The 13,565-nt window shown below is 38.6% G+C and overlaps 1 protein-coding gene across 2 annotated transcripts in view; it reads right to left on the bottom strand.

Annotated features, from left to right (window-relative positions):
* The window catches only part of LOC306881822 (apoptosis regulator Bcl-2-like), a 52,867-nt gene extending 39,642 nt beyond the window's left edge, over nucleotides 1-13,225 (bottom strand). For both annotated transcript variants that reach the window (XM_079436128.1, XM_079436129.1), the window contains exon 1: nucleotides 12,220-13,225. In XM_079436128.1, the coding sequence (XP_079292254.1) occupies nucleotides 12,220-12,705 (486 nt within the window). In that variant the 5' untranslated portion in view covers nucleotides 12,706-13,225. The remainder of the gene's footprint in view (nucleotides 1-12,219) is intronic.
* Nucleotides 13,226-13,565: the final 340 nt, after the last annotated feature.

Below are 13,565 nucleotides of genomic sequence, written 5' to 3'. Positions count from 1 at the left end.
ACAAAATGATTTAAATGTTAAAATAGGGGGGAAAAATAAAATGATAATAATAAAATAAACCACTTTTATTCTGTGGCACCTAAAAAAATAATTTGGCGCCTAAGTTTTTCTTTTATAGGAGCCAATGGCTCCTTACTCGATTTTTTTGTCTGGAGCCCTGGTGTGTGTGTGTGTGTGTGTGTGTGTGTGTGTGCGCATTTGTTCACTACTCACTGCTGTGTGTGTGCACTTGGATGGGTTAAACGCAGAGCACCAATTTCGAGTATGGGTCACCATACTTGACAATACGTCACGACTTACGACTTACTAAAACACTTGCTTTGTCTCCCTCGTTCCACACCAGTGGACACTCGGTGTAAAAAAAAAAAAAAAAAAGAGTTAAAAGTATACTGAGCTGTGGAAGAGACACTGTTCCCCATGTGCTTTCTGTTTGTGCTTCGAGGGTGCATTTGAATGGACAAATACACACAAAAATATGTCAAACTGTCTGTATTTTTTTACTTAACGCAGTCAGTTATGTCTTCAGTGAACATAAACAGTTGGGAAAGTCATAGAATGCTTGTCAGTATATTATGCTGCCTTCACGTGCTATCGGAAATTTCCTATTTCCCACTTATGAAGTTGTGATTAGGAGCTTGTCGTATTCAAGTGCTTTAATGTCGGAAAATATAAAATGTAGCATCCCATTTGTTGACAATCATATAAACATTCACTGCGCTATACATGCAGTTTGCTGACAATTCTGGAATTTCGGTCAAATACATGCTTATTTCACTGCTTATAAAACATACAATATGCTTCGAATGATCGTTCATATCTAGTCTATAAATACACCACTTTAGCGACAAGACAAAGGGATGTAGTAGAACAGCATTGACAGCAGCAATGGTTGTCCCCTCAACCATGTTTAAAGTTTATGACCCACCCGACTCGGAAACTCTGGTATACTCTGGTAATTATTTCTGAATTTCCCAGTAGTAAAAACGACTTGAGAGGCCGTTCACGTCCAATTTCCGGTTAGGAAACTCGTATTTACGATAATTCCGATAGCACGTGAAGGCAGCATTAGATCTGTGCATTCTTTCTTAAAGTGACAGCAGCCTAATAAACCTGCTGCTGTCTGTTATTTAATGATATTAGTGTAGCATTTGGGTAATTTTGCAATTTAACTATATGAAATCAAGCTGGTTCATATACCAGTCAATAGTAAAGTTCTCTGCCAATGAGCCACCTCAAGATATTTCATCCAAGCAGATTTACATATTGTCTGTTATGATTTTTGGTCATGGTGAAGTGTCTCTAAAGTGCTGACATGTTTACCTGTGATAGCTAATCCATGTTGTGTGCATCAAATACAAGCTGCCGCAATTCAGACGTGTCATTGGAGAAGCACTACTGTCAATCAATGATTTAATGCTTCCAAAACTATATCGACCAAAAACTTTTTTTTCCTGTTTCAGCCGAATACATTCAGCTGCCAAAATTTGGGTGCATCATTATGGACCATTTGAATTAAGGTTAAATAAGCCAATCAAAAGCCATTGTACGAAGTTGCATCAAAGCACCAAATACAAATACTCTGTTTGCACAGACTTTAACACTGACCTTTTTATTGACGCACAGAGGCGGCCTAAATGTATTTACAGAGGAATCACAATCACAAGAAACAATCACTTGCACATATTTTGATTATTAATTTCTTATGCATTTGAGGAGCCTCTGTCAATCCAACTGCTTTCCTGTGATGCAACAGACAGGAGCTTACTGAGAGTGGTTTAAAATATGCAGTACTGCGCAAAAATGTTTGTTTTAAGATGGTTATTTATATCTTTTGCTTTAGTGTGCCAGTAGGAAATATCAATTTTAGATTTCCAAACAGATCTCTGTGTGGACCATCTGCTGTAGGACTTTCTGTTCATATGAAAAGCTTGTTAGACATAGTCCTGTCACGAAAAGTTAAAATATTTCTTATTTTGATTAAATCTTTGGAGGCCAGCAAACCTGATTATTATATAATATAATGTGTGTGAAACTCTAAGGATCAAGAATCTTTGGCTTGACATGAAATCGGAGCGTTTTCCAACCATTATGTATGCCAATCATTGATGATAAACTTTTGTGTGAGTCTGGCGTGAACCAAGCTTTATACATTCTTTATACATTTATAATCTTTTTCCCTTTGGCTTCTATAGTTTTGGACCTTATTCACTTTCATTGCATAAACAAAAACAACTGTTTATTGAATTTTCTTCTGGGAACAGTAGTATAAAACACAACGCAGCTGTGCAAATTTAGAACTCATCCCTGGTAGACTTAAAAAATTTATAAATTAAATTAAATTAAATAACATAAACAAAAATATTCTTCAAAATATCTTTTTTGTTCCGTAAAATTGGAATGAGGTTGAGTAACTGATGAATTTTCGTGGTTGGATGAACTACCCATTTTAAATATAGGCTATAAAATGGGTCTTCGTGCTTGCAATGTACTAATGTCTGTTTGTGTGCTTACAGAGTATGTTTTCAGCCTTAAAGTATCTCTGTGTATCTAATATATTGCATCACAAGACTCTTCAGTAGAAACGAAACTGGATGTCAGAGGCATAGGTCAATATTAGGACATGACTTGCTAAAGGGACAGAGCACCGGAGGCAAAACATGTTTACTGTTAAGGCGGAATGTTTTAAAGATTTTAAATTGTCCCTGTAGAGTTAGTCAGAGTATTTGCTCATGGAGAACAACCACATTTCTGCTGCAAATTGTCAGGTGTAAATCTAAAGCATCTGAAGTGCAGAGTTTATCTAGGCCTGGTATTACCTGTGTGACATAGAGAGCATGAAAGAGACACATTTTTTTGTTTGATGTTACACTGAACGCCTGCTTTATTCCTTTGGCGAGGCCAGTAGGAAATGTTTCAGAGATTACCAGCACATGGAGCAGATGGTGAGTGACTGAAGCTCCGGTAAGAGGAGCCTGTGAGGGGGAAACTTGGCTGGATCATGAACGTTACTGAACTGAGCTCAGGCTAGACTGAGAGTGTGAAAATGCTCACATAGGAGTAAAGTATACATTTACTCATGAGGAACAGACACTATCTTGTTTATATACTATACAGAATTCTGTTTCTGGATCATTTTTGTTTTGTTTGCCACTGGAAAGATTCTTCATTTTTCTCTTATTTTGTCTGTTGACTGATTTTAGTCACAATGAAATAGAAACAACAACAGATTTACCTCACAATATGGATTGGACCCTTTTCATAGATTGTGATGATGCATTCCACAGTTATTAACATCATAAATCTATTATATATATATATATTTATTTTTTTTATGTACATTTATAAGACTGTACGTTGTGTTATTTTACTTTAGCATTACATTTCACTGCTTAACGTTGCTGTGTCAAGTGTTTCTATCACCACAGCTGTGGGACTGATAGATCTGACATCAATATTTTTTTTTTTCCTTTTTGGAAATCAAAAACGCTATAGTGGATTTTATCTTTTGCAATTGGATCAAATAGAAACTCAAAAATTATGTTTGTTTTAGTTTCCAAAAAAAGTTCAAATATGATGACGTCCGCTTCTGAGAACCCCGGAAATTTGAAAAGGTCCATGATTTATAGAAAAGAAAAAAATGTAGGGTGAAACTTAGTTTTGTCCATCGATTGTTGATTGGATGAAGGATCTGAACATGCAAGAGGCAGGGGTTAAACAGACGAAAAGACTGGAAAAGTCTGGCATACATAGCCAGAGAGAAGTTATGACATTTTGATTAAACATTGCAAGGTCAATAAATAAACAAAACAATCACATATACATGGATTACTGTATTGTTCACAATACAAAAGAGATTTCAAACTAGAGGTCAACGGATTATCGGTGCCGATATTAAGCATTTTCATGGTTATCGTATTGGTCATTTTAAAAAAAAATTGCCGATAAAACAATTTAAAAGCATTTAAAGAAAGTTTTCTCAATTTTGGCATTCATTTTCATTTTTATACCAGACATATATGCCAGTTCAAAATATCAGTAATTGGTCTACTTGATCTGTAATAATCTGTATCGGTATCTGCCCTGAAAAACACATATCGGTTGACCCCTATTAAAAAACTCCAACATTTCACATCAAATTGTTACAAGACCGACTTGGACACAAAGATATTTTAAAAATCAGTGAGACCAATGACTTCTTTTGTGTTCCACAGAAGAAACAAGGTCATACAGGGTTGAAACAACAAGAGAGAGAGTAAATGATGACAGTTTTCCTTTTTGGGTGAACTATACCTTTAAAATACACATAATAATTCTCCTGAGGTACGAAAGAGAAGCATTTGGGCAATTCAACTGTAACATTCGTCATCAGTGTGATGCCAGATGCTCATTTTCCACAAACCTTCCAGTTATTCTTAAATGCAGACCATTTATGGTTCACTTTCAGTGTGTGGAAGGACATGACGTGAAGCATGTGACGTGAAAGACAGCCCAAGGACTTCTTCCACTCTTAACTTTCCTTAGTGGCTCTCCACTTCCTGCACATGGCTCTTGTTCCACTCTCACATCCCCTAAGCAAATAAATCAGAATCAGAATCTCTCACAGAAGCATCTGAAATGAGAACTACAGGACGTTCTCGTCAGTAATAGTTCTGATTGTTCTATTGAAAGTGAAGAGTCATACTGATGAGAAAGAGTGAAATATGAAACCACACAACGGAATCAATGACAGGAGCCAGTTTTAAATGGATAGAGGTATCCGTCAGCATTCCCATTCATCTCAACACCAGTTGCTGACATATGGCACCTGCATACTGACAATTTTTGGCATAAGTCATGCAGTAAATGCCATGTGACTCAATACTCTGGAGCCTCAGGACAATGACATCATGACAACGCTGACAAGCTGATGGCACCACAAGAAGCCCGACACTAGCAACTATGCTTTCCTCAAAAAAAGAAAAAACTTGTTTCAATTGCGTCAGGGCCATCATATGATAGGCTTATTTTTTCCAGTGAAACAGAGGCAAAAGGAGCCATTTCCTAAAGATAAAACTATTATTTGGCATATGCTCACACATGAAATGGGTTGTGAATGTCATTTCATGTTGATTTTAACCCTCCTATCACATTAAAAATGTATACAGCTTTCACATTCCAAGGTCAGATTTGATCTGGTAAAACATGAGTTTATTTTCTACTAAACCCATATTGTTGCTGATCAGTAACTTCTTATTAATGAGTGAATTTGCTAAAAGTTTTGAATGTTACCGTGTTTTACTGTGTTATTAGAACATGTACCAATTATCAATGGTGCTGTATTTTTTTTAATTGTACTAAGCATAAAAATACCATAATATGTTTGCAGATATTTCGGAAACATGCTAAGAACACATACTTGTTTCTACGAAAAACAATTCTACAGCCAGTTATTCTGCTTTGAAATGTGCTTTCAGTGTCAGAATGTCTGTTTTTGTTTTGGTCTACAACTCATAATGATAATAACCCACTACCACTTCCCCAATAGTATTTTTGACAACCAAAATACAGCATATTTCAGCCATGGAAGCGAGCAAACAAACTAGGTCAGAGAGTGCAAATTCTACACGGCCTAAAAAGCCACAGCATCCATCTAAAAAAAAACTCTATGACCAGAGGCATATTAAAACTCAGATAAATCATCTCATAAGCTTATGGTGTATGGCTGGTCACCTTCCATTGTTGCTTGGAGGAGGGGGAGGGAGAAATAATGCAAACATTTTGCATTTGGACTGAAGTACCCATTTCAACCACTAGCAGTCAATATTGCATACTGCGTCTAAAAAATTAAGAAACTAGAGCAATACCACGTGATACAGCAAATTTTTGGAATTGAATGGAAGTTAATTAAATTCATTTGAACTTATAACTCAAGCTGCTCAAAAAACAGTCCAAATGAATGAAACCTACATATTCTTTTTCTAACAATTAGATGACAATTAGATAATAGATGTACAAATGATCCTGAGACATTTCAGGCTTGACACTGGAGAGAACATACAAGGGGTTGTGTGTGATGAGCATCAAACCAGCTCTCTCTTAATCCTCCATCACCTGTCCAGGTGTGCCCATCCAAAACCTTCACTGAAACTTCAATGGAGGAATAACTTATAAAGGGCAGTCCTTATAATCCCCCTTTTAAAGACACACAAGCAAATGTCAGGGCTCTTTTGCAAAGTCACATTATCAGCAGGCAGCAGAGTGGCCCGATGGCACGCAAACCTCCCTCTACAGTAGAACCTGGATCAGTAGGCTGAAGTGTATAATTTAAGAGCTAAGCAGCTGCCAACACAGCACGTCACACAAATAAGCACAGGTGCTGCTCACGTGGGCTATGAGCCCATTACCTCGTCAGTCTGCAGGAGGCACCTCTAGTCCATTTGGCACAGAGTTCACAGAAGTGCAATGGGGAGGGGTGTCCAACATGAATTTAGAGGAGAATAGGGGAGTTAAACTCCGGATCAAAGTGTTAAGTGTTCATTTTCAAAGGTTTTAAGTACTCTATAAGCTAGCTAAACCTAATGTTTGACAAAACATTTTGTTGTTTGTTTGTGGCTTGCAATAGTGACCATTGAAAAATGGCACATAAATACACACTACAACTCAAAAGTCCCTTCTGCTCACCAAGGCACTATTTGTTAGATCAAAAATACAGTAGAAACACTAATAATGTGAAATGTTATTGCAATTAAATAACTGTTTTCTATTGTAATATAGTGTTAAATGTCATTTATTTTTGTGATGCAAAGCTGAAATTTTCAGCATTCAGTGTCACATGACCCTACAGAAATCATTCTAATATGCTGCTTTGCTGCTCAAACATGTATTATTATCAATGTTGAAAACAGTTATTATTTACAACATATTTTTGTAGCAACCGTGATACATTTCGAACAATTTTGATAAAATCCCTATTTAATTTAATAATTTTTTGTCTTTACAATATCACAATTTTTACTCACATAATATGGATCTTTTCATTGTATGGAGGGCATCCTTCACAAATAGATTGTCATATTTTGTTGTCAGACTCTTCAGTTCCAGAAGATCCAGAAAATTTTATAGTGCAAAAAATACAGAAAAACTCCACTGATTTCAGGCCAGAGTATAATTGAAACAGACCGAAACATATATAGAATATGACTCAAGGTGTTATTTTCTGAATACAGGCTTATACTGTCTATGAGCACATGGTGAATTACAGGACAAAATACAGACAGTAGCTTGTTGTTGAGATCCAGACGGGGAGGTAAACAAACACACAGTGATTTGTGATGCAGCTAGATGAAAATTTCAAGTGCAAGACACTAGACTCAACAGCATAAAGCCACAAATGACACCTATTTTTAAGTCGCGTGTTAAACAGGAAAGAGAAGGTTTTGAGAGCGCACACGTTGCTCTCACTTGTCCAAATGTCATCATTAAGGTTAATGAGCCTGCCGCCTCCGTCACTGTTTTTAGTGCAGGGCGGAAAATATAAACCCTGGCAGGATTTATAGTATCTAGTTGCCCACGTCAGAGCAATCTAGCAAACTTGATTCTTTTTATAGAAAAGCACAATAGACACAGTGACCTCAATCCTTTTGTTCCTACGAATAATTACAGAACAACATGTTTACAGTATATGATAACCTTTAATATAACACAGTCAGCTAACTTGTCATATATCAGCTTACAAATAAGCAATCTTTTAGTGGATTTTCCCTGTGCCATGTTTGTTAACAAATAGTTGCACTTTTTGCTGCATTCTTACTCAATCTGCTCCATTTATCTACTCCCTTATATAGCATTCCTGCAAAACTTTAGTGTTTTATTTGTTAATTAAAATTTTTCTGTTGAGCCTCTATAAATTGTAGATCATCTACAGACCTTATGTAGCTCCACCACTTTTCAGTGCTGTACTTGTTGTCTTCTGTCTTATGTTTATATTTCCACAGTGTGAAGGTAAGATTGAATGAATTTAAGAATGAACCGCTCGTTTTAAAATCTTCCCGGTCTACTTTGTTATGACATCCGCTTCGAACATTACAATGCACTTGATAACTTTCATTAACTCTACCATAAGTAAATCCACTTCCCTGGCTAATTACTCTTCAACAGAGATGCTACAGAGCTACTGCAAAAACAGAAGTTCAATGACAGAATTCTACAGATGGCTGTGCTCTTGTTTCTCTGGCACATAAAGTCTATAGGTAAACTATCTTCTGCAGGTTAGAGAACAAACTTTTGTACACTGCAAAACACATTATGCTTGCATTCCTGTTCTGCTCATGTGTTTGAATGGAAGTGAATGAAACACTTAATCTACTGTAACAGCCCATTGTTTAGAGGACAATACATTTCATATACACCTTGACATGGAACAGCTAATTCAAAAGCTAAATGATATTTAGGCAGAAATGGGATCCACTGGTCAAGTGAGTAAAACAGGATCTCAACGTTAATACAGTTTCTAACTTTAACAGCATCAATGAAACATAAAATTGCCTACATAGCATGAGGATGCTGCACTGATATTAGCGGAAATCAGGTGTAAGTTGGCAGAACATTTCTGGAATGTTTCCAAAAATGTCCATAATTTTCTGAAAGTTTCCAAAACTTCTGGAAAGTTTCCAGAAATGTTCCACCTCGTGCAACCCTAGGTGGAAGGCTAAAGATTAAGCTAGATTTTTATTCATTTAATTTGTCAAAAGAAAACTGTATGTCTGACCACTTAAATCTCTGGGAGTCCAAACATCATCATTAAGGTTAACGAGCCTTAAGGTCATTGCACACTGAGTCCGAAATTTTCGCATGCGTTTTTCTTTTTTTTCGTATTCCTCATCCTTTCCTATCAAAATGCATGCTACAGATGCGAAAACGCAGAAAATCGAACCCGATCCGAATTTTTTATGACAGACGAAAGTTTCGGAGGCAGTGTGTAAGTGAAGTGAAGTGACATACTGCCAAGTATGGTGACCCATACTCGGAATTCGTGCTCTGCATTTAACCCATCCAACGTGCACACACACAGCAGTGAACACACACACCGTGAACACACACCCGGAGCAGTGGGCAGCCATTTATGCTGTGGCACCCGGGGAGCAGTTGGGGGTTCAGTGCCTTGCTCAAGGGCACCTCAGTCGTGGTATTGAGGGTGGAGAGAGCGCTGGACATTCACTCCCCCCACCTACAATCCCTGCCGGCCCGAGACTCGAACCCGCAACCTTTGGATTACGAGTCCGACTCTCTAACCATTAGGCCACGACTTCCCCGTGATTGACTCAATGTGAGGTCGTATTTATTTTTTAAAGTGCAAAAATTTCAGACTCAAGGTCATTGCACATGGAGTCCGAAATGTTTGCATGTTAAAAAATAAATACGACCTCACATTGAATCAATCACGTTTACACACTGCCTCAGAAACTTTCGTCTGTCATAAAAAATTCGGATCAGGTTCGATTTTTTGCGTTTTCACATCCGTAGTAGCATGCACAGAACATTATTTAGTCCCAGCCTTTATTAATTTATAATAATCATGCAATTTATTTCCCAGCTGTTTACCTTCACAGACATAACTGACTGTTTTTGTAACTTGTGTGTTTTTAACGTAAACTTGTGTGTGAATGAGAATTTAGTTTACTCGCATGCTGTGACAGCCGCTTTCTGTCCGTGTGCGCTCAGAAAACCGTATATCAGAAATTTAAACAAATATGGCTTAAAACGCATGATTTCAGCGCGATAAACATGATAATCAGAACCAAAACAGATGTTTTTAGCAGGTACGAGCTGAAATGGCACAGCTCGATTCTGGAAAGGGGCGGGAGCAGCAGCTCATTTGGATTTAAAGAAACAGGCACGAAAACGGGCACGAGTGTTTCTGCTTCCACTCAAAATAGGCATTTTCAAAATGATATAATACATGATCTGTGGGGTATTTTGAGCTGAAACTTCACAGACACATTCTGGGGACACCAGAGACTTATATTACATATTGTAAAAAGGGGCATAATATGTCTCCTTTAAATCTTAGTAATTTCAGCTAGGGTTTCTTTTATTTGCAGTATTTCCACTGCAGGATAATGCTAGCAGTTGGCATATGTTACGTCTCTCTGAAGCGTTCTGGTCTATTTCAGAGCCATGAATGGAAAGAAATGCGTAAATAGAGGGACTCTTTGCTGATGTTTGAGTCAGTGAGGGTGTAATCCTTTGATACGTGTCAGTACTTTCCACTTTCAAAAGGTCAGGACTCAAGGGGAATGTTAAACTTTTCTTCCTTAAAGATGAAATACAGCCTTTGAATTATTGATGAATACTCTCTGGACACAGTGCTTTGAATTATGCACATCCACATTAAGTCTTTGTCTAAGTCTAGGACTAACTATAATAATGTTGCGGTCTATGGTAGTAGAACAGAGATGTTGAGAACGAATGCAAACGAGTGAATGAATGAGGGGAAGTTTTGGATGACCTTACCAAGCTGGAAGACCTTACCAAGTTCCTGCTCATTTATGTTTGTCACCGTTCAAGCGAGTTCATTATGGAAAGGTCATATTCTGAATGGCCATTCAAAAAAGCAGCATGTCTCCTGAATTCATCCTCAAAATTGGAAAGTCTGAAACCGAATGGCAAGCTATTTCACATCAACTCATTAGTAGCATGTTTGATTTGATTTTGAGCTTTTATTCTATTTCTCAACAGAAATAGAATAAAGGGGAGGAATGTAATTTCTTCACTAAATGGAATTGTTTTCTAAAATGATTCTCAAAGACTCCCACACTCTGCTTTTGGTATATTCATCACTCTGGAAATGAAAGGTCAATTTAAGCACATTGCATTGTGGGATGCAGTACCCTAGTGTGATCTTGGTGTAATACCACAATGTTTAGTAAATGTAACAGATCATCTGGGGAAAAATGAGCATACTGTGAACAGTATACCTACTATATGCTACTGAAATAATAGGAATAATACAGTTATATGATATCAGATGGAGCTGTAAATCATTCATGTTGTCCATTTTTATGAAAAGTCTTGCATCACTATTACTGTTACCTGTTGATAGTTACCTGTAGCTTAAAGGTCCATATGAGCCATATTTAACCTATTGGCACCAAACAGCCCCCCCAAAAAATAAATTTTTGACTCAAATTATCAAAATGAAATCATTTAATGTAGCTAGAAAAGCCAAACTTCAGTTCGCTATAGCTTCATGTCATGTTATCATTCTCTTCCTCTGCTAATACTGTACTTGCACTAACTTTGCCACCGAAAACTGAATGAAATAACGAGGATGCTGTGAGTGTGAATTGTTCACAAGGTCAATAACATGCATTTAGAAAATAGATCATTTTCATTCCAACTTTATAAGGCTTCCTGATGGTTTTTACATGATTAGAAAGTCTCCATTTTAAAATATTACTAAAAAGGTTAATTATGAATAAATGAATTATAATGAGTAAAAAAATATATCTTGTATCTTCTATTTTTTGTTGCATACCCAAACATGCTGCGTTGGAGGCGGTTGGCATGATTGCACAAGTTGTGACTTAACAAAATTTAGGAAATATTGTGTAAGACTTACCCAGTAACTTAACCTTTGCATTTTCTTGGGTTATGCTACTGTCTATTTCACCAGAGATACACAACAGAAAATGAAAAGCCAGCCAAACCCTACCAAACTGTACCAATTCATAGCATCTTAATATTTCTGTGCTGAACTACAATTCTCATGTCAGAATTTTGGCAGTGCTAACCTGGTATGTGGTATCCCAAGTATACCTGAGCAAAAAAAATATGGAGTTCAGCTCTGTTTGAACATTATCACACACGTCTGAACCATTGCACTTAGGACAGGAATAGCCCGGGGCCAAATTAAACACATGATTTGGTGAGTAAATATCAGAGCCCATATAACTGGTTGCCGTATAAGTCTAAACATCCTCCTGTTTGCATGAATCAACAGCAGTTCCTGAAAGTTGTGCACAGGAGAACCACACCTTCAGCTCTGCTGCAGACAGCAGCTGTCATTGACGGCTTCACCGCGGAGGCGTGAGAGGGGTGTGACAAATCACCGCCGCTCATTGGCTGCCGCATTCTAACGGACAGCGCTATCGGCCAATCAGAGGACGCGCACCGCTTCGAACGCAGGAGTAGAGGCGGAGCGAGCGACCCCGATGTATATATATCGAGTTAATTACATACCCAGCCACCGTTCTCCTGGATCCAGCCGTGCAGCGGCCCGTTCAGATACTCGGTCATCCAGCCCGCGATGTTATCCACCTGCGCCGTCATCTCCTTATTCACGCATTCGACGCAAATGGTCCCTCCAAACTCGAAAAAAGCGATGATTCTGCCCCAGTTCACACCGTCCCTGAACAGCTCGTCTATGACCGCGGTGAAGCGCTGATGCGCCGTGATGGACGAGAGATGCAGCTGTTTAGACATCTCCGCAAAGTCCGACTGATACAGCCGCTCCAGTTCGTCCCCGGCCTCCCGTAGCACCGTGTGAAGAGCGCTGAACGGGTCGTGACGGGAGACGCCGCGGTCCTCCTGCCTCCCCATCATCAGTCCATTCGAGACACTGTCATCGTGTCCGTTCACTTCCCACACGTATCCCTTCTTCCACAGCTTATGGTGGATGTACTTCACCACTATACTGCGGTTATCATACACATTCTCCTGTGCCATCTCGACCTGTATAGATCTCTAAATAACCTCAGAATCAATGCGGTCTTATGAATCCAGGCGCATCGTCAAATCAATGCAACTGATTTGATTAACCTTTAGGTGTCTGCGAAATACAACTTACTGCATGTTGCCTCACTTGGAACTGCAAGTTGCATGAATCCTCCAGTGCCTCGGTGTGGAAAAACGCCCACTTTCTGTTCCCACCAGAAAATTCCAGGCATGCAGGAGAGGATTTCAGCATCTTCCTCCCTATCAGAATTAGCGAACACGCCGCGAGAGAGTCTCCGGTGTTTTGAGTGGGAATCGCGCGCGGTAAGGCATCGTTTATCGGTGTGAAAGAGTCCCGAGCTGCGGGAGACGGAAGAGGTTTCTCGCAGTGAGTTTCTTCTCTCTCGGAGCGGCTGGTGTGAGGAAAGACTTTCTCTCTCTGGCGTGCGCTGTCGAATTGGTCTTTGCGCGAAAGGTAAACGTTGAGCAGTTGTGTCTGTGTGTAAGTTGAGTGTTTAGAGGCGTCTGCTCTGCCCCCTTCACAGCACAGAGAGAGAGAGAGAGAGAGAGGGGCGTTTCCTGTGCTGCGTCACTCATTCATACTCCTGCGTGTGCTCCTCCTGCAGTCATGTTAATAACTCAAACATTTATCATCCTGAGACCGGTTCCACCACTGAATAAAAAATTAAAAGGTAATTTTCTCGCAGTTGCGAGTTTACATCCCGAAATTCTGAATTTTCTCTCAGAATTGTGAGATATAAAGTCTGAGAAAAAGATGTAAAGTAGAAATTGCGAGAAAAAGTCAGAAAATTTACCTTTTTTTATATTATTATTCATTGGCGGAAACAGGCTTCCATATGAGACCGAGTAAT

The sequence above is a fragment of the Barbus barbus genome (genome assembly GCF_936440315.1).
Source record: "Barbus barbus genome assembly, chromosome: 15".
NCBI lineage: Eukaryota > Metazoa > Chordata > Actinopteri > Cypriniformes > Cyprinidae > Barbus > Barbus barbus.
This window is presented reverse-complemented; position numbering and strand designations above follow the sequence as displayed.